This window comes from Trichosurus vulpecula, chromosome 7 (assembly GCF_011100635.1).
Source record: "Trichosurus vulpecula isolate mTriVul1 chromosome 7, mTriVul1.pri, whole genome shotgun sequence".
In the NCBI taxonomy this organism is placed as follows: Eukaryota; Metazoa; Chordata; class Mammalia; order Diprotodontia; family Phalangeridae; genus Trichosurus; species Trichosurus vulpecula.
The window spans coordinates 229906863-229932972 of NC_050579.1; the positions used below are offsets into that span (position 1 = coordinate 229906863).

The 26110-nt window shown below is 37.7% G+C and overlaps 1 protein-coding gene across 1 annotated transcript in view; it reads left to right on the forward strand.

The window, feature by feature from the left end:
• Positions 1–26110, forward strand: part of PKHD1 (PKHD1 ciliary IPT domain containing fibrocystin/polyductin) — a 638127-nt gene that overhangs the window by 579285 nt on the left and 32732 nt on the right. Inside the window, exons 63-65 of the mRNA XM_036768333.1 lie at positions 144–279; positions 2243–2330; positions 20041–20148. Of these exons, the coding sequence (XP_036624228.1) occupies positions 144–279; positions 2243–2330; positions 20041–20148 (332 nt within the window). The remainder of the gene's footprint in view (positions 1–143; positions 280–2242; positions 2331–20040; positions 20149–26110) is intronic.

The window sequence follows — 26110 nt, forward strand, 5'->3', positions numbered from 1 at the left end:
TGTCTTCTGTTTCTCTCAACCTAGAGACAAATTTTAATTTCTACATTACTGACATAAATGCATAGTAAAGAAGATCATGATTTTAGCAAATTTGTAATCTTACGAATGCTTCCTTTTTTTCTTTTTTTTCCTCATTGGGCAAGAAATTCAAGCAGTCTTGATACTGGTGGTTTGGTATATATACGACCATACACCCTTTCAGTCCAAGTTCAGCCATCCGATGGAGAAGTGGGAATAGAGCTTCCAGTGCAACCACAACTTGTCTTTCTGGATAAACAGGTAACCTTGCCCATAGGTGACCAACTTCTTTTAGAGCTTGCCAGCAGATATGCTAATTGACAGACCAGCTCAGTTAATTCTTTATGTGCCTTACACTTCAGCGTCAGTATTGGAAAACATTTAGTGAATGCCCACCTTTTCAGCAAAAGGTGCTGCCTTTGTATTTTGTATTTCTTAACTCCCTTCTCTGGTTAACTTGCATTCCACATTCTTGCTTTCCTGCAACCACCTAAAGACTGAAGAAACAATAAACTCAATATGTTTGCTTTATGAGCAGGGAACAAAGAAAGTAGTTTTGAACGTCCTCCCAGTGAGCTATCGAGTCAGGTCACTTACATCACCAGAGATATTGACAAAGTTTATTTGATCGTTTAGAACAGTTTATGAGTACATGCACATATATTTGTTATTAGTGTTGTATTCAGTAGTGTTTTCCCTTTTCTTTAAAATCACAAATAAAGAGCTCTTCTTCTAATTCTATTTGCAGTGCCATACCCTCTTCCTATTTCCTCCTCTCTCATCTCTACTAAAACTATGAAAAAAAATCTACACTAATGAACCTCTTCTTCCCCTTAAAAAAGCAAACAAGCCGGCTTCCTAGCTGGTTACAATGAGCAGAAGGCAGGATGGCTGAGATATAGATCAGAGATCTTCAGCTAGAAGGGACCAGAAAGATCTAATCCAATCCCCTCATTTGACAGCTAATAAAGCTTAGGTCCAGAAATTTAAGTGACTTGTCTGTGATCATATCAATAATTACCCAGAGGAGAAATGTTAATATTGTGCAATCCCACGACCCTTACCTCCTCTCCAGATTCCTTCCTTCATCCTTTCATTCATTCTAATCAGCATATAAGCTGTTTATCTCTCACAAAACCTGTTTTCTCTTGTTCCTTCTGGTCATTCACCTTTCTCTTGAACTCTTCCAAATTACTTCCCCTCTAAAACTATCCATTCCCTTTCTTTTTCCCCAAATCAGTTTTTTATGATGTGTATTAAATACTTTCTTGAGATTTTAGGGATCTGTGATTTATGCCATTTTGGGTATTCTTCCTCCCACTGATGGTGACCCTTCCATGACTTAGTAGACCATCTTGAAGTAGACTATAGTTAAATATAGATTACTCTATATTAGTCTTGAACCTATCTAAACCTAGACAGATTCATCCTTAGATGACACAAAGGGTCCACCTGTACTTTTTTTCCAGCTTGCTAGGACCTTTGAGGACTTAAATTCTCTTGGCATGGCCATTGAGACTCCCCTCTATAGCACAGTGAGGCACTGAGATAGGACTTCAGCAGAGGGAAGGAAAACAAGCACTTATTAAGCACCTCCTATGTGCCAGGCACTGTGCAAAGCATTTTAAAAGTATTATTTCATTTGATCCTCACAACAATCCTGGGAGGTAGGTGTTAATATTATGCACATTTTATATTTGAGGAATCTGGGGCAGAGATTAAGTGACTTGCCCAGGGTCACATAGCTAGTAAGCATCTGAAGCTGGATCTGAACTCAGGTCTTCTTGACTTCATGCCCAGTGCTCTATCCACTTCACCACTTTGCTACCTCATAATAATATCTAGCATTTATATAGCACTTTAAGGTTTGCGAAGCACTTTACACAGAGGGTAAGGTAAACACAAAAATGAAAACATATGGCATTGATGGAAGCAGCATGGAATGGTGGAAAGATGTCTGGCTCTGAAGTAAGAGGACCTGGGTTCAAACTTGCCTCTGTTGCTTCCTACATGTGTGACTCTGGCCAAGTCATATTAACTCCTTGGCCTTATTTTCTTTTTCTGTAAAGTGAGGACATTGGACTAGATAGATGGGCCTCTGAAGTCTCCTTCAATTCAATCTATGATCCTATATTCAGCTGGTGTCCTGGGAAATAAATGCCTTAAAATCCTTCCATAGCCTCTCCCCAGCTCTCTTCTAAACTCTTTTTATTTTCTTCTCTAGGGTTGGGTAGTAGAATCATTAGGACCTCCCTCAGAGCCTTGGATTGTGGCCGTTTGTCTGGAGGGGGCATCAGAAACTGTATTGAAAGGTATGATGTGGCTTGTATAGATCTGTAGTTTGTACATCTTCTCAAACATTGTATTACCTAGATGTGGTGTTACCTACATATAATTTCTTTTGCTGAGAAGGGGAGGGAGGCTAAAACGGGTGGATTGCTTCACAGGCTAAAGTACCTGTTCTAAGTCTGACACCAACACAGTGAGTCTATGGGAGTGAGAGTGAGGGGCAGGGCAGCAGCCTACTTAAGGAAAGGCAAAGTAGTCCATGTCAGAAAAGAACAACTTAAAACTTCCATGCCAATCAGCATTGGGGTTAGGCTTATGAGTGGCTGCTAGGCAACCTAGGCAAAATAGAGAGACTCGGATTACAGAGAAAGGAAGGAAAGGAGAGAGAAAGAGAGAGAGAGAGAGAGAGAGAGAGAGAGAGAGAGAGAGAGAGAGAGAGAAGGAGGGAGGGAGGAAGGGAGGAAAGAAGCAAGGAAGGGGCGAATAAAATCCATTTTCTCCCCTAAATGATCTGGAAAAAGTTTTTGAGCATATTTTTGTAACTTTCAGTTTCTCTTTGGTCACAAAGAATTATGATTAGAAGGTCAAAGACAAAGGGAAAGGTCATATATATATATATGTGTATACACACACACACACACACACACACACACACACACACACACACACATATATATATATATATATATATATATATATATGTATATACTATAGCAAGAATCTATGACCAAAGTGGATGCCCATCGGTTGAGGAATGACTGAAATTTTTTTTGACATTTTAATGCAATAGAATTTTACTTACAACATAAAAAATAACATACATGAAGAATACCAAAGGGGGGAAAAAACTTGGGAAGACTTGTGTAAGCTAATGTACAATTAAGAAAGCAATTTTCTTAATGAACACAATAATGCAGAGGAAAACAGTACTAAAATATGTGTGCTCCTGAGGAAGCATGATGAAACATACCTTTTTTCCTCACATCCACTAAAACATTTTCCTGAAGTGCAAGTCTGATCATGTTAAGCCCGCCCCTTCCACAAACTCAATTAAATTCCATGGCTCCCTATTGCCTCCAGGATCAAATACAAAGTGCTCTGTTTGACATGCAAAGCCCTAGATAACCTAGCCGCCTCCTACCTTCCTAGTCTTCTTACCCCTTCTTCCTACACGTTCCACGAACAAGACACTCCATATCTTGGCTCAGGATACTTTCTCTGATTGTCCCCGATGCCTGGAATTCAATTCCTCCTCACCTCTGCCTGATGACTTCTCCAGCTTCCTAAGTCCCAAATAAAGTCTCATCTTTTATAGGAAGCCTTTTCCAACCCTTCTTAATTCTGGTTTCCTCCCCTGTGTTAATAATTTCCCATTTATCCTGTATGTAGTTTGCTCTGTATTTATTTCTTTGCATGTCTCTTTCCCATTAGATTGTAAACTCTTTGAGAATAGGGGCTGCCTTTCCTTTATTTTGTATTCCCAGTAATTAGCACACTGCCTAGAACATAGTAGGTGCTTAATAAATGTTTGTTGATTAACGTATAACTTGACATTACACAGATGGCGAACTACAGATTTCCCATGAGGCATACTCTGTTAGACTTGGTTCTTGTGTCAGTTTGTTCTCCTTAATTACATATCTGTTTTAAGAGAAAGATCTTCCAATAGATTGGGAAATGAAAGGCAGGTGGATGCCCAGTGGATAGAGCACTAGGCCTAGAATCAGGAAGACCTGAGTTCAAATCCAGCCTCAGGTATTTTCTAGTTAAGTGACCCTGGTCAAGTGTCACTTAACCCTATTTGCCTCAGTTTCTTCATCTGTAAAATGAGCTGGAGGAGGAAATGGCAAACCATTCTAGTATCCTTGCCAAGAAAACCCCGAGCATTAACAAAACATTTTATAGCCTTAGAAGTATTTTACACATAACCCATCACTGTGTCAGAAGGACTATACAGTCTTACAGGCTAAGTCAAGGACTGGAAATACTGAAACCTTAAGTTTTAATCCTCTTTATGTCATTGCCTTGCTGTAACAAGCAAGTCACTTTACCTTAATTGTCTTATTCATCTAATTAATGTTAATAATACTTTTTATAGCATCCCACTTGGTATCAGAGAGCTTTGATTAAAATAAGATGATACATTTGTGATTTAAGTCTCAGAGTGTGTTCAGGAGGAAGAGAATGCAGAACCCAAGCAACATTTCTTTACCATCCAACCTATGGACTTTCCTTCGTCATGTATGCTTCCTGAAGAATGGTGACCAGTAATTGTAATCGCCTAGAGAAACTGAGTAGCTTAATTCCACTGACCGAGTAGTTGAGGTGAGGAATGTGAATAAAACAACCCAAGAGAATAATATTCTTAAGAATAGAAACAGAGATCTCTCTCTCTTAGCAGCACACTTCAAAGAGTGCCCCAAAACAACAAAGAAAAATAAAACCCCAAATCAAAAAACCTATAGTCCACTACTGAGATACTAGAAGGAAGAAACTTATTCCACACATTTTATCTTGCTTATGGATTCTTGAAATCCGCATTGTTCTAAGGAGGCTAATAGGCCAAACTGTGGGTTTATGCAATTTTGTGGAAGAAAAGTTTACATAGTTCTTTTAAATATACATACTTGCTAATATTGGTTCAGGTGTGATCCTGGAATTAAAAACTGCTATAGAATCTGGATGTAATCCTGAGATTATAAACATATTTCCTTTTTTTTGGTAGAAAAAAAGAATAGCATTTTATATGCATGAATTAAAGTACAATGAACCATTGTTGGTATAATATTCCTAAACAATAATAGGGAAGAAACAGGGAAACCCTGTATTATACATTAGAACCTTTTAGTTTTCCTTTCTTTTAGAAATATTGGCTCTTTGCATACAATTTTTTTTATGTTATGGTGATCCTGCCTTCTATAGAACAGGTGTCACTAGAGTGAAAGGTCCAATACTAATCATGTAAAACTTTTTTTTTTTTTTTATTTTTAGTTTACCACACACGGTTCTACATAGTTTTGAGTTCCAGTTTTTCTCCCCTCCCTCCCCCCTCCCTCCCCAAGACGGCATGAAGTCTCATATAACTGTCATGTATAACTTCGCATTGAATTAATTTATGCTCTATTCAAGTCGTGGAGAAGAATTTTGACCAATGGAATGAATCATAAGAAAGAAGAAACAGAACCAAAAAAAAAAAAACAACAACAAAAAAAAAAAAAAACCCAAAACCAAAAACAAAAGAGAAGCAGAAAAGGCGAGCATGTAGTGTGCCTCAGTCTGTATTCAAACTTCGCAGTTCTTTCTCTGAATGAAGATAGCATTCTCCATCGTGAGTCCCCTGGATTTGTCCTTGCCCCTTTAGGTTGCTGAGAGAAGCGCAGTATGTCAGGGTTGGTCCTCACGGAATCCACATATCTGTGGCTGTGCACAACGTTCTCCTGGCTCTGCTCCGCTCACTCAGCATTATGTCGTGTAGGTTTTTCCAGGTTGTTATGAAGTCTGCATCATCCCCATTTCTTATGGCACAATAGTATTCCATCACCTTCATATACCACAGCTTGTTCAGCCATTCCCCAATTGATGGGCATCCCTTTGCTTTCCAATTCTTGGCTACCACAAAGAGAGCTGCTATAAATATTCTTGTACATATGGGTCCTTTTCCCGCTTGCGTGATTTCTTTGGGATACAACCCTAGAAGTGGTATTACTGGGTCAAAGGGTATGAACATTTCTATAGCCCTTTGGGCATAGTTCCACACCGCCCTCCAAAATGGCTGGATCAGCTCGCAACTCCACCAGCAATGCAACAATGTTCCAATTTCCCCACATCCTTTCCAGCATTTATCATTCTCCTGATTTGTTATTTTAGCCAATCTGACAGGAGAGATGTGGTATCTAAGAGTTGTTTTGATTTGCATTTCTCTAATCAGCAGCGATCCAGAGCATTTTTCCATATGCCTGTAGATAGCTTTAATTTCTTCCTCTGAAAACTGCCTGTTCATATCCTTTGACCATTTCTCAATTGGGGAATGGCTTGTATTCCTATATATTTGGCTTAGCTCCCTGTATATTTTAGAAATGAGGCCTTTATCAGAGATACTAGTTGCAAAGATTTTCTCCCAATTTTCTGCTTCCCTCCTAATTCTTGTTGCATTGGCTTTTTTTGTACAAAAACATTTCAATTTGACATAATCAAAATTATCCATTTTGCATTTTGTAATGCTCTCTATCTCTTGTTGGGTCATGAATTCTTTACTTTTCCACAAATCTGATAAGTGAACTATTCCTTGCTTTCCCAAATTACTTAGAGTATCAACTTTTACTCCTAAATCATGAACCCATTTTGACTTTATTTTGGTATATGGTGTAAGATATTGGTCTATGCCCAGTTTTTGCCCTACCATTTTCCAATTTTCCCAACAGTTTTTGTGAAATAGTGAATTATTAGCCCAGAAACTGGCTTCTTTGGGTTTATCAAAGAGTAGATTGCTAAACTTGTTGATTTCACCTACTTGTGTACCTATCCTATACCACTGATCCACACCCCTGTTTCTTAACCAGTACCAGGCAGTTTTGATGACTGCTGCTGTGTAGTACAGTTTAATATCTGGTGTGGCTAAACCACCATCCCTAGCATGTCTTTTCATTAATATCCTAGATACTCTAGACCTCTTGTTTTTCCAAATGAATTTTGTTATTATTTTGTCCAGCTCAGCAAAAAAAAATTTTGGTAGTTCGATTGGTATGGCACTGAATAGATAGATTAATTTAGGTAGAATTGTCATTTTTATTATATTAGCTCGGCCTATCCATGAGCAACTGATATTTCTCCATTTATTTAGATCTGATTTTATTCGCGTGAAAAGTGTTTCATAGTTATGTTCATATAGGCCCTGGGTTTGTCTTGGCAAATAGACTCCCAAATATTTTATAGTGCCTTCAGTAACTTTGAATGGAATTTCTCTTTCTATCTCTTGCTGTTTGGCTTTGTCAGTAATGTATAGGAATGCTGAGGATTTATGTGGGTTTATTTTATATCCTGCAACTTTGCTAAAGTTGTTTATTATTTCAAGTAGTTTTTTACTTGATTCTCTAGGATTCTCTAGATAAATCATCATATCATCTGCAAAAAGTGATAATTTAGTTTCTTCTTTTCCTATTCTAATTCCTTCAATTTCTTTTTCTTCTCTTATTGCTACAGCTAATGTTTCTAGAACCAAATTGAATAATAGGGGTGATAATGGACATCCTTGTTTCACCCCTGATCTTATTGGGAATGCATCTAGTTTATCCCCATTACAAATAATGCTTGTTGATGGTTTTAGGTAGATGCTATTTATAATTTTGAGGAAGGTTCCACTTATTCCTATGCTTTCTAGTGTTTTTAATAGGAATGGGTGTTGTACTTTGTCAAAGGCTTTTTCTGCGTCTATTGAGATGATCATATGGTTTTTGCTAGTTTTGTTGTTGATATGGTCAATTATGCTAATAGTTTTCCTAATATTGAACCATCCTTGCATTCCTGGAATAAATTCTACCTGGTCATGGTGTATTATTCTCGTAATGAGTTGCTGCAATCTTTTTGCTAATATTTTATTTAAAATTTTTGCATCAATATTCATTAGAGAAATTGGTCTATAATTTTCTTTCTCTGTTTTAACTCTACCTGGTTTAGGTATTAGTACCATATTTGTGTCATAAAAAGAATTTGGTAGGACTCCTTCTTCTCCTATTTTCCCAAATAGTCTGCAAAGTATTGGAATTAGTTGTTCTTTAAATGTTTGATAGAATTCACATGTAAAACCATCTGGCCCTGGAGATTTTTTCCTAGGGAGTTCGTTGATGGCCTGCTCAATTTCTTTTTCTGATATGGGGTCATTAAGAAATTTCACTTCCTTCTCTGTTAGTCTGGGCAGTTTATGTTTTTGTAGATATTCATCCATATCTCTAAGGTTGTCAAATTTATGGGCATACAGTTGGGCGAAATAATTCCTAATTATTGTTTTGATTTCCTCTTCATTAGAGGTGACCTCACCCTTTTCATTTTTTATACTGGTAATTTGATTTTCTTCTTTCTTTTTTTTAATCAAATTGACCAAAGGTTTGTCAATTTTATTGGTTTTTTCATAAAACCAGCTCTTTGTTTTATTTATTAATTCAATAGTTTTCTTGGTTTCAATTTTATTAATCTCTCCTTTGATTTTCAGTATTTCTAATTTGGTATTTAATTGGGGGTTTTCAATTTGCTCTTTTTCTAGCTTTTTCAGCTGTCTGCCCAGATCATTGATCTCCTCTTTCCCTATTTTATTCATGTAGGCATTTAGAGATATAAAACTTCCCCTAAGAACTGCTTTTGCTGCATCCCATAAGTTTTGGTATGTTGTTTCATTATTGTCATTCTCTTGAATGAAATTATTGATTGTTTCTCTGATTTGATCTTTGGCCCACTCACTCTTTAGAATTAAATTATTTAGTTTCCAATTAGTTTTTAGCTTATTTTTGCATGGTTCTTTATTAAAAATGATTCTTATTGCATCATGATCTGAAAAGGATGCATTGACTACTTCTGCTTTTCTGCACTGGATTGTGAGGTTTTTATGCCCTAGTACATGGTCAATTTTTGAGTATGTGCCATGTACTTTTGAGAAGAAAGTATATTCCTTTTTATCCCCATTCAGTTTTCTCCAGAGGTCTATCATATGTGCCTTTTCTAAAATTCTGTTTACCTCCTTAACTTTTTTCTTATTTATTTTGAGGTTAGATTTATCAAGTTCAGAAAGGGGGAGGTTGAGGTCTCCCAATATTATAGTTTTGCTGTCTATTTCTTCCTGTAACTCCCTTAACCTCTCCTCTAAGAATTTGTATGCCTTACCACTTGGTGCATATATGTTAAGCAATGATATTGCTTCATTGTTTATGGTGCCTTTCAGCAGGATATAATGTCCTTCCTTATCTCTTCTAATTAGATCTATCTTTACTTTTGCTTTGTCTGAGATTAGGATTGCTACACCTGCTTTTTTTACTTTAGCTGAGGCACAATATATTTTACTCCAGCCTTTTACCTTAACCCTATGTGTATCCCCCTGTTTCAGATGTGTTTCTTGTAAACAGCATATTGTAGGATTATGGTTTTTAATCCATTCTGCTATCTGCTTCTGTTTTGTGAGAATGTTCATCCCCTGCACGTTCAGGGTTATGATTTCTATCTGTGTCTTTTTCTCCATCCTAATTCCCCCTGTTTATGCTTTTATTTCTCCCTTTCCCCTTCTCCTCCCCAACAAAGTTTTGCTTTTGACCGCCGCTTCCCTCAGTTAACCCTCCCTCTTTATTCCCCTCCCTTATCTAACCGTTACCCACTTGCTACTTCTCCTCTTCCTTCTGCCCTCCCCCCTCCCTTTTTCCCCCCTTTCCCTCCCACTTCCCGTAGGACAAGTTAGATTTCTAAACTTATCCGAGTATGTTATTCCCTTCTTGAACTAGATCAGATGACAGTAAAGCTCAAATACTGCTCTTCTCCCTCCCTTCTTTCCCTCTACTATAATATGTTTTTTTGCCACTTCCTTTGGTGTAATTTACCCTTTTCTACAACCTTCTTACCACTTCCCTCATAGCCCTCCCTTTATATCTCTTATTTATATTTTATATCTTTACATCAGTCAATTTATACAGGCATTCACAACCTATGTATATCCCTTTCATTTGTCACAATAGTTGTACCATTCACAAGAATGACTTATATATGTATATGTATATATATATATATACATAAAAAACATACATAAGATGATATAATCCCACATAAAGATGTAAACAACCTAAGCTTATTGGTTAATGAAGTTTGTGGGGTTTTTCCCCGGTTACCTTTTTATGTCTCTCTTGAGGTTTGTATTTTGAGATCAAATTTTCCATTGAGTTCTGGCCTTTTCATCAGGAAGGTCTGGAATTCCCTTATTTCATTGAATGTCCATCGCCTTGCCTGGAAAATTATGCTTAGTTTTGCTGGGTAGTTGATCCTTGGTTGTAGTCCCAGCTCCTTTGCCCTTCGGAATATCATATTCCAATTTCTCCTGTCTTTTAATGTGGAAGCTGAGAGATCCTGCGTGATCCTGACTGTAGTTCCACGATATTTGAATTGCTTCTTTTTGGCTGCTTGCAGTATTTTCTCCTTAAGTTTATAGCTCTGAAATTTGGCTATAATATTTCTTGGTGTTTTCAGTTTGGGATCTCTTTCAGGGGGTGATCGGTGAATTCTTTCAATGACTATTTTGCCCTCTGGTTCTAGGACCTCTGGGCAGTTGTCTTTGATAATTTCTTCGAAGATACTGTCAAGGCTCCTTTTTTCATCGTGGATTTCCGGTAGACCAATAACTCTCAAATTGTCTCTCCTGGATCTATTTTCCAGGTCAGTTGTTTTGCCAATCAGATATTTCACATTTTTTTCTATTTTTTCATTCTTTACATTTTGTTTTATTACTTCTTGATGCCTCATAGATTCATTAGCTTCCACTTGCTCAAGTCTAATTTTAAATGAGTTAGTGTTTACATTTTGCTTTTGAGCATCCATTTTCAATTGGTTGATTTCACCTCTCAGGGTGTCCTTTTCTCTCTCTAGATTCTGAATCTCCATAGCCATTTCGCCAATCTTATTCTTTAGGGACTTGATTTCGTCAGTGGATTTTTTCTCCCTTTTTTCCATTTTTTCCATATTTTCTTTTAGCTCCCTAATTTGGTTTTTAAAATCCTCTTTTAGCTCTTCCAGCAGTGCTTTTTGGGCTGGAGACCAGATCATATGAGCTTTTGAGGTATCTGATGTATCTACCGTGTCATTGCTATCTTCTTCTAAGTCGATATTTTGATCCTGCCTGTCTCCATAAAAAGAATCTATTGTCCTCGGTTTTTTTTGTGTTCTTCTTCATGTTGGATTGCCTTTTGCTGGCGTTAGAACGAATTTCTATCTGTGAGTCTCAGGGCTTTCTGTCCCAGCTTTCTTATTCTGGGGGTTGTGAGTCTAAAATTATAACCTTCAGTTTCCTGAGGTGTGGGGGAGGGGTCTGGCTCCCTGGCGTCTCACTCCCTATGGGTGCTCTCCAGCACTTGCTTTTCAGCAATGGTCTCAGCCGTTTGTTGTTTGAGCTGATGACTGGCGCTTCCCCTGGGGGAGCAAGGTTACGTCTGGGCTCCTGGCTTGGCCCCCTGCCGACTCTTCCCCTCTGGGACTAATAAGCTTCTAGTATTTGTCCTGTGAAGCCCTGCTACTCTCTCCTCTGTTTCAGTTCTCTTTTTTTTTTTTTTTTTTTTTCCCCGAGGAATTCTCTGGGTGAGGGGGGGAGGGGTTAGAGCCGCTTACCTAGCCATTGAGTCTTCCGGAAGTTCAAGAGGCCGAGATCCTGGGTTTTGCAAGCGGCAGGACTGGGTGTTTTCGCGGCTGGTGATGTTGCGCTGCCTCTCGTCGCTCCCAGAGACTGCCGTCCTGTGTTGGGAGGCCTGGGGATCTCTGCCGGTTTCGGGCGCCCAGCTTTCTCCCAGCTCGTCTCCCACGTGGATTTCCCGGCCGGCCGCTTCCGCCTTGGTCTGGAGCAGCTCCGCACCGAGCACTCTCCGCGCCTGCAGGTTCGTTCCTCTGGCCTTTCAGACTCTCCCGGCTCGGAAATTTGCCCCACGCAGACTGCTCGCGGTTTCTGACTCTCTCAAATCTGCTCAAATTCACTTTTTTATGGGAATCTGACAGACCTTGTGAGAGAGCTCCGGTAAGAGGCTGCCTTCATGCGGCCATGTTGGCTCCGCCCCTCATGTAAAACTTTTAATAAGGGTAGCTAGGGGGTACAGTGAATAGAGCATGGGGTCTAGAGTGAGGAAGATTCATCTTCCTGAGTTTGAATCTGGCCTCAGACCAGTAAGTAGCTGTATGACCCTGGGCAAGTCGCTTACTTCTGTTTGCCTCAGTTTCCTCATCTATAAAATGAGCTAGAGAACGAAATGGTAAACCACTCCAGTATCTATGACCATAAAACCCCAAATGCAGTCACAAAGAGTCAGACATGACTCAGCAACAACACATAACAAGAGTTGTGACTAATAGTTATATTTCTGCAAAGTAATCCTGCTCAGAGATGGAGATGTTTTCAGAACCAGGATATCCCTTCTCATATAGACACCAGCTCTCCTATTTTTCCAACTTGTCCCGTCTCCTTATTGTGATCCTATTCTCCGATTCCACCCCTGTCTCTACTCTCATTGCTGGTAAGTGAACCCTTTGCCTTATCTTTCAGAGAAGTAAGCTGCCAGATCACTTCCTGCAATCTCCTCGCCATGCCATTTTCCAACATGTTTTGTCTTCTCCATCAAAATGGAAGCTCTTTCGGGTTGGGGACTGCCCTGTATGCTTTCATGGTCTCCCCAGTGCTTAGCACAGTGCCTGACACAGAGTAATTTTTTAATGCTTTTCCTGCTTAGCATCGAAAAGTGATATCAGATAAAGGTCTCGTATCTAAAATGTATAAAGACTTTTGTCAAATCTGTAAGAATACAAGCCATTCCCTAATTGATAAATGGTCGAAGTATATGAATAGGCAGTTTTGCAATGAAGAAATCAAAATAATTTATAGTCATATTAAAAATGTTCTAAATCTTTATTGATTAGAGAAATGCAGCTTAAAACACCCTTGGGTTTTAATATCATTTTATACCTGCCAGGTTGGCTAAAATGATACAAGGGGAAAGTAACAAATGTTGGAGAGGATATGGAAAAACAGGATGACACTAATTCATTGTTTGTGAAATTGTGAACTGATCCAACCATTTTGGAGAGCAATCTGGAATTATGGCCAAAGAGTTGTTAAACTACCCTTTGACCCAGCAATATCACTACTTGGTCTATTTCCAAAGATGATTAGGGAAAAAGGAAAAGAACCTGTATGTTCTAAAGTGTTTATAACAGCTCTCTTTATGGTGGCAAAGAACTGGAAATCACAGGGATGCCCATCCATTGGGGAATGGCTGAACAAGTCATTGTATATGATTGTGAAGGAATACCTCTATGTTATAAGAAATGAGGAGCTTGGTGATTTTAGAGAAACATAGAAAGACTTGCACAAAATAAGGAAGAAAAAATGAGCAAAGCCAAGGGAATATCATATCTAGTAACAATATTATTTTAAGATCAACATTGAGCAAATAAGTTATTTTGACTATTATAAGTAATCAAATTAATTGTAAAGGACACATGAAGGAACATGTTATCTGTATCCAGAGAAAGAACTGAGTTAGAAGTATATATAGAATAATTTTATTCATATATATCTACTTGTGTCTAATGATAGCCATCTCGTGGGGGGGGGAAGAAAAAAAGAAAAAAATTTATGTGACAATTTTGTTGTATATTTAAAAGGAATAGCAAGTTCTGCATCATAGATTTGTAGTTTCATACACAATTATCTTTTTTTTTAATTTTCTGTGTTATAGAAATGCTTGTTTTGTTGCATAAATTAAAAAAAGAAAAAGAAAAAAGAGACTATCTTACATCTATCTTCTAATTGATTTCAAATTTTGTTTTTTGCATTTATTACAAATCAAAGACACTTCAAAATTGCATCGCTAATAGAACCAAGTCAGTGTTGACATTTCATTTGGCCTTTATATTTTTCTAAAATTAGGCCGGACTGATCTGCCCAGTCAAAGATAGATGTGCCTGTCTTTAAAACATTCCAAATATGGGTTATAATATAACAAGTATAACTTGCTTTTATAAACCGACCTGATTTCGTTTAGGCCCTCTGCCTTTGATCCTCCACACGGCTGTTTTAATATATATGAAATGTTATCCTGTGTAGGATGAAGGCAATCTTAGACTTAATAAATATCTTATTTTTTCTGCTACTAGGTTGATATTTATGCCAAAATTGTCATTGCATGAAGTGTTTCAAGTATGTGCTTCATCAAAAGAGGTTGTCATTGATTCTTAATCATTTGGGGGCAGTAGATAGAGTTTCAGGACTGGAGTCAGGAAGACCTGAGTTCAAATTCAGCTTCAGACACTTACTAGCTGTGTGATCTGCGAAAGTCACTTATCAACCTCGCTTTGACTCAGTTTCCTTATCTATAAAATGGGGATAATAATAGCACCTATTTCCCAGGGTTGTTGCAGGGAGCAAATAATAATAATTGGAAAGCTAAGTTGCCCAGTGGTTAGAGCATTGGGCTTGGGATCAAGAAGAGTCATTTTCCTGAGTTCAAATCTGTCTTCAGATACTTACTACCTGTGTGACCCTGGGGAAGTCACTTCACCCTGTTTGCCTCAGTTTCCTCATCTCTAAAAATGAGCTGGAGAAGGAAATGGCAAACCAACCTAGTATCTTTGCTGAGAAAACCTCAAATGGGTCATAGAGGGTCAGACATGACTGAAAAACAACTTACCAGCAACACTTAGCATAGTGCCTGGGATGTCGTGGGTGTTATATAAATGTTACCTATAATAATTATTATTAATAAATATTTTTATTATTAAGTAAGAAATGTAAGAGGGTGCTATTATAATTTTAATGTAAGTAGTCCTTATCCTATTCAGTTATAGAAAGTATTCCCAGGTTTTTTTCTTCCAGTTAGTCATCAAAGTAGAAGCTTTGGTGGCCTCTCCTATCTTGCTTTTTAAAAAAATTCCCTTGTCTTTTTATCATACATCTTATTCACCCAAGTTACCTTTCTGGTTTTTCCTTGAAGGATATGTTTTCTAATTTATTTCCCTAGTCCTGCAATCTTCATTGCACTTCTCTGTGATCTCTCCTTGTTTGGTTTGCAAAACTAGTAACTGTCACTCAGTTTAAAACAAAACAAAACAAAACCTTAATGAATACTCTGTTTGCAGAGGATTATTGCATTATTCCTTTATGCTATGCTCCTATTTACAATCCTTAGATACATGCTTGCTTTTGTGAAAATAACGCCTGCAGTGCTGACATATTTAGAGTCTGGTGAACCAGCCCCTTTAGGCTATTTTCTATACCAGTCCACAATGCAGCTTTCAGAATTTGACTTTCCTTTTGCTTGGCCAACTTATCTTGGAGAGTATTGCCTAATTACCTCATGGTCATGATAGAGTGCTTTGTTTCTCCAGTTCTATTCAGGGAAATTTCTGGAAGTTCACTTTTAGCAGGAATTAAAGCACAGACAAGATTGTGAAGGACTTTAAACTCAAGAAGCATCTACGCTGCCATAGGAATTCAAATTGGCAAATATTTCCTCAATGCCTACAATGTGAAAGGCAGTGTGCTAGGAGTTGGGAATTTAAGGACAAACAAAAGTTAGTCCCTGCTCTCAAAGAGTTTACATTCTTCTTTTTTTTAAATTAGGAGTTTACATTCTTCTTCTTCTTTTCCTCCTTCTTTTCCTTCTCCTTCTTCTCCTTCTCCTCCTCCTCCTCTTCCTCTTCCTCTTCCTCCTTCTCCTCCTCCTTCTTCTTCTCCTTCTCCTCCTTCTCCTTCTCTTCCTCCTCCTCCTCCTCCTCCTCTTCCTCTTCCTCCTTCTCCTCCTCCTCCTCCTCCTCCTCTTCCTCTTCCTTTTCCTCCTCCTCCTTCTTCTTCTCCTTCTCCTCCTCCTTCTCCTCCTCCTCCTCCTCTTCCTCTTCCTCCTCCTCCTCCTCCTTCTTCTTCTCCTTCTCCTTCTTCTCCTTCTCTTCCTCCTCCTCCTCCTCCTCCTCTTCCTCTTCCTTTTCCTCCTCCTCCTTCTTCTTCTCCTTCTCCTCCTCCTTCTCCTTCTCCTCCTCCTGCTCCTCTTCCTCCTCCTCTTCCTCTTCCTCCTCCTCCTCCTTCTTTTTCTCCTCCTCCTCCTGCTCCTCCTCCTTTTTCTTCTTCTAAATTAGGAGTTTATATTCTCTGGGCCCTGGAAATCATTGGATTTAGAATCAGAAGTTTTGGGTTTGAAACCTGGCTCTATTATTTACTATCTGTATGATCTTAGGCTGATCATTCTATCTCAGTAGACCTCCATTTCCTTCATCTGTAAAATAAGGATTCTATCTTGGCAGACCTTTTCCTTCACTTGTAAAATGAAGATATTAGTCTAGGAAATCTCCAAAGGGTTCCCTTCCAGATCTAAACCATGTACCATATTTTATAGAGAGACAATTCTGAGATCCCTTTTCCCCTAAGACTAATCAGTATTATACCAAAACTATGCCAGGAAGATTATTATTTAAACTATTCTAGAGATCTCAGGGCAGCTAAGTGGCACAAGGCAGAGTGCACTGGGCTTGGAGTCGGGAAGATCTAGTTCAAATCTGGCTTCAGACACTTATTAACTGTATGACCCTAGACAAGTCATTTAACCCAGTTTGCCTCAATTTCCTCATCTGTAAAATGTTCTGAAGAAGGCAATACAAACCACTCCATTATCTTTGCCAAGAAAACCCCAAATGGCATCACAAAGAGTCAGACACAGCTGAAAAATGACTGAACTGTAACAAAAAGCTCTCCCAGAAAGATTTTTTTTAAAGAAAGATTGCAAGTTTTGTATACCTTCCTTCATTTATTTACTTATTTGTTTATTTACTTTGTTCATTTACTCATTTGTCTCTTTATTCCTTTATTCATCTATTAATTCATCTATTTATCTACTTATTTGTTTATTTATTTTAGTTCAATCCCACTTAAGTAGGGATAGAAACTAGGGTAACTCCCAGATGAGGAGACAAACTCTACTGAAAGGGTTGGTGGCTTCTTCCAAACTTACAGTTTAAGAGAATTGTCTCAAGGAAGAGATTAAGTGACCTGTTCAGGGTTAGAGAGGCAGTATGTTTCAGAGGCAGGATTTGAATACAGACCTTCCTAGATGGGAGACCAGCTCTCTCTCAACTTGGCCATGCTTCCTCTGAAGTCATCATAGTCAACACTTTTCAACTGTCTATTTTTTCCTTGTGTCTAGCCTAAATTGTCTGTGCTGCATTTCTTTTGTCCTGATTTCAGTGGAAACCAGAACTAACTGTAGTCTGTAACTGATAGATATCACATCATCTACTCAGACTCACTTCAGACTCCTCCTGGTGAACTAACCCAATGCTTTGACATTTACTTACAGGTCCCATCACTTTATGGAAGAAAAATATACAGAGTAATTGAAAAAAAGGTATTTAATTATACAGTGCTCTGATAGTGTGTATATCAGGGCGACATAGAAGATGTTGGAGGGACTCATAGTCTACGCAGAGAAGCACTGATGTAGCAGGTAGAAGCATCTTCCTTGTAGTCAGGCAGTTAATCAGTCTCAGTCCTCCTTCAAGGCCATTTCCATGCCATCCCAAGCTCCCCCACTCGGCTCATTGTTTACTTCCATTTTTATAGAGGAGCCTGTCAACAGCATTTGTATATTTTATAATTGCAATTCCAAGAATATGATGAACCCTGGAGTAATGTACTGTACTTCGTAGCAACTGTCTCAGCTTTTGGGCACATATGCTTCAGATTTGAGAATATCATAGATATATATAGGGAGAAAGGGGATCTTCTCAGAGATCTCTGAGGCAAGCTGGTATTTAACGCAAAAGCACACCCATTTGGAGCTAAAGCACTTTCCATTAGGCAGTTTGGCGGCTGTTCTATGAGGCAGACTCACTGTGCTCGACGGACACATTGCGATTAAATGCTGTTTTGTATTCCTCCAAAGATGAGCACAATAAGGACGTTTGTCAAAGGAAAAACTGCGGCAAACGATTGCACGTTGAACATCTGTACTCTGTGGTTCATTGTTTGTAAGAGTTTATTGACCATAATTTTGATGCATATAGGTTTTAAAGAGTATAAACTGCATTTGTCTTGAGCAGCCATCATTTATTTGAGTCTTGGCTTATTTATTTCCATTTTCTGGGCTTTTTATTTATTTTGAGGCTCAGAGGAGATAAAGTAAAATATGTTTCCCAAAAAGGAAGTTTTAGTTAGCTTGGCAAAATTGATGAGAAAAATGCAATATTTTTCTAAAAAGAATTATGCTATTGAATTGAAAAATGAAGCACCAGACACGCTATATCTTTATAGCACCTTTCAGCCATATAGATCTCAAACCAATTTACAAACTTTAAGAACCATACTCACCAAATCAAATATATGGTCACTTCTGGAGTACAATGACACAAGTAGTCATTAGAAGAACCTCAGAGGCAGGGTAATTAGGAGAATAATTAATAACTATGTGAATGTGACTCTAAGTTTGGTGCCACATATAAGTTATCACCCTCTTAGGGCCCTTTGGATAGAAGGTTTACTGTTTATCTTTACTTAATGTGTTTTTGTTATCTTTTGTTTTTACATCAAAATAATTGCCTTTTACCCCTTCCACCATCCAATTTGCTGTCCCTTATTATAAAAACAAGAAATGAGGAAAGTCAACAGACCACATCTAACAGTGTATATACTACAATCTACAACCATGATCTCTATCCCTCTACTGAGAGGAGGGAAGTCTGTTTCTTTACCATCCATGGTCTGGAACTGAGTTTTGCTATTACCATCAATCATAAATCACTTTGTAATATTATTTTCATGTATATTAATAACATTATCATGTACATTGTTCTTCTGATTCTACTTACTTCACTCTGCATCAGTTCATATATTTTCCCATATTCCTCTTAATTCTTTATATTCATCACTTCCTATAAGGAAACAGGTATTCCATTATATACATGTATATACCACAATTTGTTCAGCCATTCATTCAACTGGCCACCTGTTTTTCCCATAGGAGTTCTGTTATTAATATTTTCAGATGTATAGACAGCTATAGTGGTATAGTAGATGGAGCCAAGCTTGAAGTTAGGAAGACCTTCATTCACATCTTACCTAGGACAGTAACTAGTTATATGACCCTGGACAAGTTACTTTTAATTTTCGCATCTGTATAATGGGGATAGTAGTAGCTCCTATCTGATGGGATTGTTGTAATGAGATAACGTGTAAAGTACTTGGCAAACCTCAAAGTGCTGTATAAATGCCAGCTATTTTTTTTTAATATGGAGATTTTCTCTCAGTCTTTAGCCTCCTTTGGGTATATGTTCAGTAGTAAGATCACTGTATGAAAGAGTATGGAATAGTTTAGCCACTTACATGACTCCAAATTCCTTTTTAGGTTGGTTAGATCAATTGGGAGCTCTAGAGATAGTGTAATCATGAGCTTATTTCCTCACAACCCATTCAGTATTGACTATTTTCAGGCTCACTGTTCAGAAATTCATATCTGTATTATGTCTAATATTCTGTATGGGAAAAACCAAGGTATAGGTCACTGAAGTTACTTTTTCAGGGTCACCTGGTTAGTGGTGATTAGAAGAATAAAAAAGATTAAGGTGACTTCCACATCTTCTAATCATTATTAAGTAAGTGAACTTTAAAACAGAATCCTGACTATTCTGCCATGTAATACAATAGCAAGGATTTAATATATGAATAATGAATCCCTCAGCTGTGTGGGGCCCCTGAAATTGTTTCTGTAGGGAACTTGTAGAATGTCTTTACTGGAAGCCCTTTAAGAACAAGATTAAATTATCTGAGATGGTTTAGTTCCAAGTCTTGCCTGAAGGAAATGGAATGGACCATATAATGTAAATGTATTTTCCAGCTTTATTTTTTTGGGTGGTTGGAAATTAAAGAATCACCTCTTGGCTTAGGAGATGACTTGTGGAGTTTTTTCTTGGATGGGCAAGAATTAAAACCTGCTATTTTTGTTGCTAAAGTTGTTGCTTTTGTATATGCAGGGCACACCCATTCAGAAGCTCACCAAGGCCGAGTCAGCTTCTCCAATCTGGCCATCTCAAGCTCCGGTTCAAGGTGGTACTTTCTTTTCACTGTGACATCTCCACCAGGTAACTTAAGCACTGTTTACACTTGTCATTTGAAGCTTTTGGCTCTTTCCCCTTCCTTACAATGGAGTTAGCTTTGATCAATCAGGCATAGGAAGTTCACCTTCCGTTTTGTTTCACAGAGACATGGTTTGGTCTTATCAAAAACAGAAGGAGGAGGATGGAAGCAGGACATATAGGAAGTATCTATAGTGTGATCCATAATGAGCGAGAATTCAGATAAAAGTGTAAATACTTGATATAGATTCCAATATTTTCATAAAGGAGCTAAATCTTTAGTTCTATAGAGGTTGTTAGCAGTGACCTATTGATATATCCTCGTCGGTGAGGAAGACCCTTGGGAGAGCATTTGAAGTACCTTTGCCCCATAAGAGGGAAAGCATTAAAATAATCGAGACTCAATTCCATATTAAAAATATGTATACATTTTACATTTACATATAAAATCTCTTCATTTATTTCAATGGGGGGTTGGGGTGGATGGACAACTCTTCCCATGTCTCCAGTACTATTGGCAGTAATTACAACTATTTACCCTCTTTTGGGAAACCTCTGTTACAAGTTTTTATATTTTCATGACAAACATTAGAGAAAGTCTAGCCAGAACTACACAAAATATCCCCTATTTTTGAGATGTATAACTCCCCTCTTAGAAGCTTCCTTTAAAGCACAGGTCAAGTGCTACTTGCTAAGTGAAGCCTTTCCTGAAACAGCCTTCAGTTTTTAGTGCTCTGAGCTATTGTAATTATGTTGCTTTACTTTTTAATATATACTTTATACATTTATCTGTACACATGTTGCATCTTCTCCCCAGTAGAACATAAGCTCCTTGAGGATAGGAATCATTTTATTTTTATTCTTTCTATCTCTAGTGCTCAGCATATAGCAGGTGTTTTATAAATGTTTGTTAAATTGATTGAATCTTGCCTTTCTGATGTTGTGATAACTGAAGATTCTATTTCTTATTCTCTTTTTCTAAGTAAAGTTTTTGATGACTATTTCAAGGGGTTGCCCTTCCAAAGTGGGATAGTATAATTGACATAAAGAGATGCTGATTCAGTGAGAAAACAATGACTTTAAATATAGCCTCAAGCATTATATTGTGAATTTCAGAAATCTTCATCTAACATGGGAAATAAAAATAATCCAACAGTTATATCATCATCTCCAATAACGCAGCTTCACCTCTTACTGCTTGTTTCCTAGGGCTTTGTAAGTTGGAATTCATAGCAATGATGACAGATATTAGATGGAAAAAATAGATTTATATCTTTAAGTCATTTTTTTTATTTGGGGGGTTTTGAGGGGAAAACATTACGAAGCCGATGATATATAAATATGATAATTAGGAATTTGGGGAAAATGTTTCTTGAAAAAAAATCTATTTTGTAGTGTTTAAACTGATATTTGACTAAAATATGATCTTCTACCTCATTGAGGTATGGAAGGAACCCTGATTTCTCCAAGGTTCTATCTACCAATCTTGAAAAACTTCAAGTCTTGCCATCAATTAAGAACTTTGAATTGAGAAAAGGAATGGTACAGTGGACAGAGCACTCCCTATCTGTATTCAAGGTGACCTGGGTCCAAACCATGGCTCTGCTACTTTCTGCCTGTGTGATCTTGGGCAAGTCACTTTACCTCTACAGACCTCAGTCTCTTCATGTATAAAATGAGAGGACTTAACTAGACTATGTCTAATCTCCCTTCCAGGTCTATTTCATTGACTTTATATTCCTAATCTAGATGTTTATATCTGTATTGTGAACCCTCTCATATATATTTAAAGTCTTCATCTGCCCTTATTAGTTAACATGTTAATATTGCCTGATGTATGTTTGTCTGGTAGTGGACTGAGTTGTCTTCTAAGGACTAACCCAATTAAGTTCAGAGGTTGATCACCAGGTGATGATTCAGTTATTGATACCATCCACTCCACAATAAAAAGGATTGTGATCTATATTTGTGGAAGAACACCATATCTAGGTATCCCCAGACCCATCATAGTCCACTTTACCCATCTTCTTCTCGTGCCCCATCACTCAACCCTCTGCCTTCAAAATGACACTCCAGATCTCACCAAGATCACTCCAGAGCCATACTCCTGATTGGTGAGAATTCACCACATCCATCCACATACATCGCAAAACTGAGCCAATGCACTCTGGCTATCTTCATGCTCTGCCGCTGTATGTCACTCCACCTTTCTGCTTACTGTCTTCTCTCTGGAAACTAAATCAGTACTACCATTACTGGGATGGATGTCAGTCCACTCTATCATTCCACTCACTATCGTTATGACTTCCCAGACCAAAATGTCCATCTTTGGTCACCATTATTCAATATGTGTTGTTTTACTCTGTTAGAATATAAACTCCTTTTAATATTTGTACTCTTAATACTTGTGCCTGTCACAGGTTAAGTACTTAATAAACACTTATTTATTTATTCATTCATTCATCCATTCATTAAAAAAATAGATCCTGAAAGAATGGAAGTGAATTTTAGCTGCTAAAAATTTTCTTTAGAGAATATAGGATCACAGATTTAGAGTTGAAAGGGATCTTAGAGGTAATGTATTCTAACCTCCTCATTTTAAGTGACTTGTCCAAGATTACAAATGTACTAGTGGCAAAACCAGGATTCAAACTCAGGTCTTCTAACTATAAATCTAACACTTTTTTCATTACACTATGCTCCTGAAAAGGATCCCATGTAAGATCATAAGATCATAGATTTAGAACTGAGTTTTTTTTGATACATATAAATACTAGGTACAATACAACGGAATTAAATATATAAAGGATTTGATCTCTTCATTCCTAGAACTGACACTCTTATCAATGGGAGATAAATTAGCAAGTGTTGACTAATAAGGACAAGGACAATCTTTAACTATCCATATGAGGTTCTCCAATGTATAAAAGTGGGTCAGTGTAACGATAATCAGGACAGGACTTTTTGCTGTTCTTCTCTTTTGGGATGCTAAGGCTGTCAAGTGCTTTTGATGAGTCTGGCCTTTGTTTGAACGGGGCAGGTAAAGTGGGATCTTTTTTGTCTTGGAGTGTTTCCGAGCACTGGGACAATCAGAAGTCATTGATGTATATATGATGTGGTGCTGGTGGGTGCTGGTTTCCCACACCCTAAATGCTAAGTTGGCCCCATCCTTCAGGGTCCTGAGCAGAGTATATGTGTGGGAAAGTTGGTGTTTCACTTTTGGGGGTACACTCATTGAAAGAGTGACAAGACTGTGGGCCAACCATTGAAATAGCGCCCCACCGCCAGCCCCCGCTGGCTTTGATAACCCAGATGTTGGTGCTTCTCTGGTAACTATGAATTGTGATTTGATCAGACAAGGTCTGTCTGTTGATGTTTGTAATTTCTGTTTGTATTTGCCTTGAAGTTCAGGGGGTTGAGCTTTTCCCCCTGAACAAAGCGAATGATATATGTATGTTTAATTAAACTGAGATTGTTAACCCCTTAAAGTTGCTTTCCTCAGAAAAGCAGATCAAAGAACCTGTGCTAGCAGCCTTCTGTGTGGTCTTGTTGTTGGTCTTTCACCCCCAAAACAGCTGCTGGCAACATCGTTGTTATAGTCAATTATTTCTCAATACAGAGTTATTGGTTGATAACCATGCATTTCCATTATAGTTGTCCATAGGCTTTCATAGACAGTTTTCCTGGGATGTTGGAACTGGAGTAGGTGTTAAAGCCTGACTCATTTCTTTTATGGATGAGGAAATTTAGCCCAAAGGAGGTAAATTAACTTTCTCCGATATCGTACAAGTAATAAGTAGGAGACCCATAATTTAAACCTTTATTTTCTGAAACTAAATCCAATATGTTTTTGACTACACCGTCTCTTTCTCCAGAGTTCCAGGACTTGACAAGGGTACCCCACAGAAGTGCTATATTTCAGGGTAAGATGTACAGGAGCTACAAATAACATCTAGGATTACTCTAACTTGAAAGACATCAGCCAGGTATCCTCCTCTCTGTAACTCAATTTCCTTATTGGTGAAATAGGAATAAGAAGATAGGCAGTTAGGTTAGAGTATAAGTAGTGTTGGACTTAAAGTCAGGAAGGCCTGAGTTCATATCCTGCCTTAGACAGTTACTAGCTGTAAGACTGTGTCAGTCTCTTAACCTTCTTCCATTTCAGTATCCTTATTTATAGAATGAAGATACCTGACAGGATTGTTAGGAGGCTTAACTGAGATAACATATGCACAACTTAAAGCACTCTTGCTAGCAACATATTATTAGACTGTGAAGGTCATTTTAAGGACTCAGTAACAAGGGGGAATGTACACTGCTTTGTAGATGAAAACTTCAGCATCAGGGATCTGAGTAAGTACCAATTCTGGGCTATGCTTGTTGTTAATGTTCAGGAAACTGTTAGTGAGCAATTTTTCCTCTCTTCTAAATCTTCAAAGAACTTTGTTAGTGAAATAGACTTGAAGTATTTCTGCATATTGCTTTCCCCAGAGTTCCTATTTATAACTTTCCAGAAGGAGCAGTTTTAAGTTAACTGTCAGAAGGAGCTTCAGAGCAATGTAAACTGGGAAGAATGTAGATGAAAGACAAAAAGTAATCACATTTCTTTCAGGAAGCCTTCATTTCCCTCATACTTGATTGATATCCTGTTGAACTTTGGAATAGAATTTTGGAGCAAAACTTTGTTGCCCCAACTAGTAACATTCTCCAGCTGACCTGTCAAATCCTTAGGGCAGTCTTCTTTCTAATGATGGTCACCACCCATCTGTGCTTGCCTATCCAGAGCAAGTCTTATCTAGGTTTTTACATAAATATGCCAGAAAAGGGCCACCAAACATACTGAGGACATTCCAGTCATTCTTTTGATTTTGTGCTGATAGCATCAGAGTATAGGAGCTGTCAATTAGCTAGCCTTTTCTCTTTTATTATGTGACTAGTTCATATTTTTCTGTCTCTGATTTACTCTAATTCTGCATAATTTCTAATTTGTAATATGTTTTAAACTATTCACATCCATCATGTGACTTTTCATCATTCCTTTGTTGATTGCAAAAAATCAACTTTTAAAGATCATAGGCTTATATACCATAAAACCTAATGAGAGAAATATTGCTGCTGAGATGTTCCTTTGAGACATATTTTGGAAAGGCATGGCCAGTACAGAATTATTATTATTTTTTGGCATACTTTTTACAAGGGTTTTTTTTTCTTTTTTTTCCCCAAAGGGCGAGGAAGTAGAAAGGAGATAAAGATTTTTGTTAATTGAAAAAAAAGAAAATTTTAAAACACAGTAAAAAAAAAAAGAGGAAAATAAGATGGACTTTTGTTTCAGGGAAAGAAATTAAGGTTATTAAAATTGTGTTATCTCCTAAATGAAAGCCATGCTAATGTCTTCCCATGTTCAATTCTACCTTGTTTATTATCCATTTGCATGATTTGTACCAGCTCCATGATTATTCAATTGTATATGACAGATTAGATAATAGATATTTTTCATCCACTTTGTTTTTCCTATGTGGATAGTTAGGATGCTATGCAGTATTTATGAACTTGAGTCAACAAGCATGATAAAATCCGCAAATGGGAGCATTTGAAGAACCTCACTATCTGTATTGAATCTCTTTTTGATTTCTATGCTGGGCATCCTCTGTGATGATGAAAAGCCTGGTGGGTGAGCATAGATTTCCGTCCCTTACATTTCACTTGATAATTAAAATTAGGTCTTCAAAAGAACTTCAGTCAGTTCTGACATCTTTCAAGGAATCTTGTAAGATTTTCACATATAAGTGTGAGACATCCATGGAGGGCATACTTTAAGGGAGTGTTACTTTTCAGGAAATCGAATTATTTTTATAGCCAACAAAAAATAAACACAATGGAATTTTGTGTTCTCCATGCCTTTCATTAAATTAAGTGACTATAAAGATGTGGTTGGCTGTGGAATATCATTTTCAAGGGTCTTGCTGTT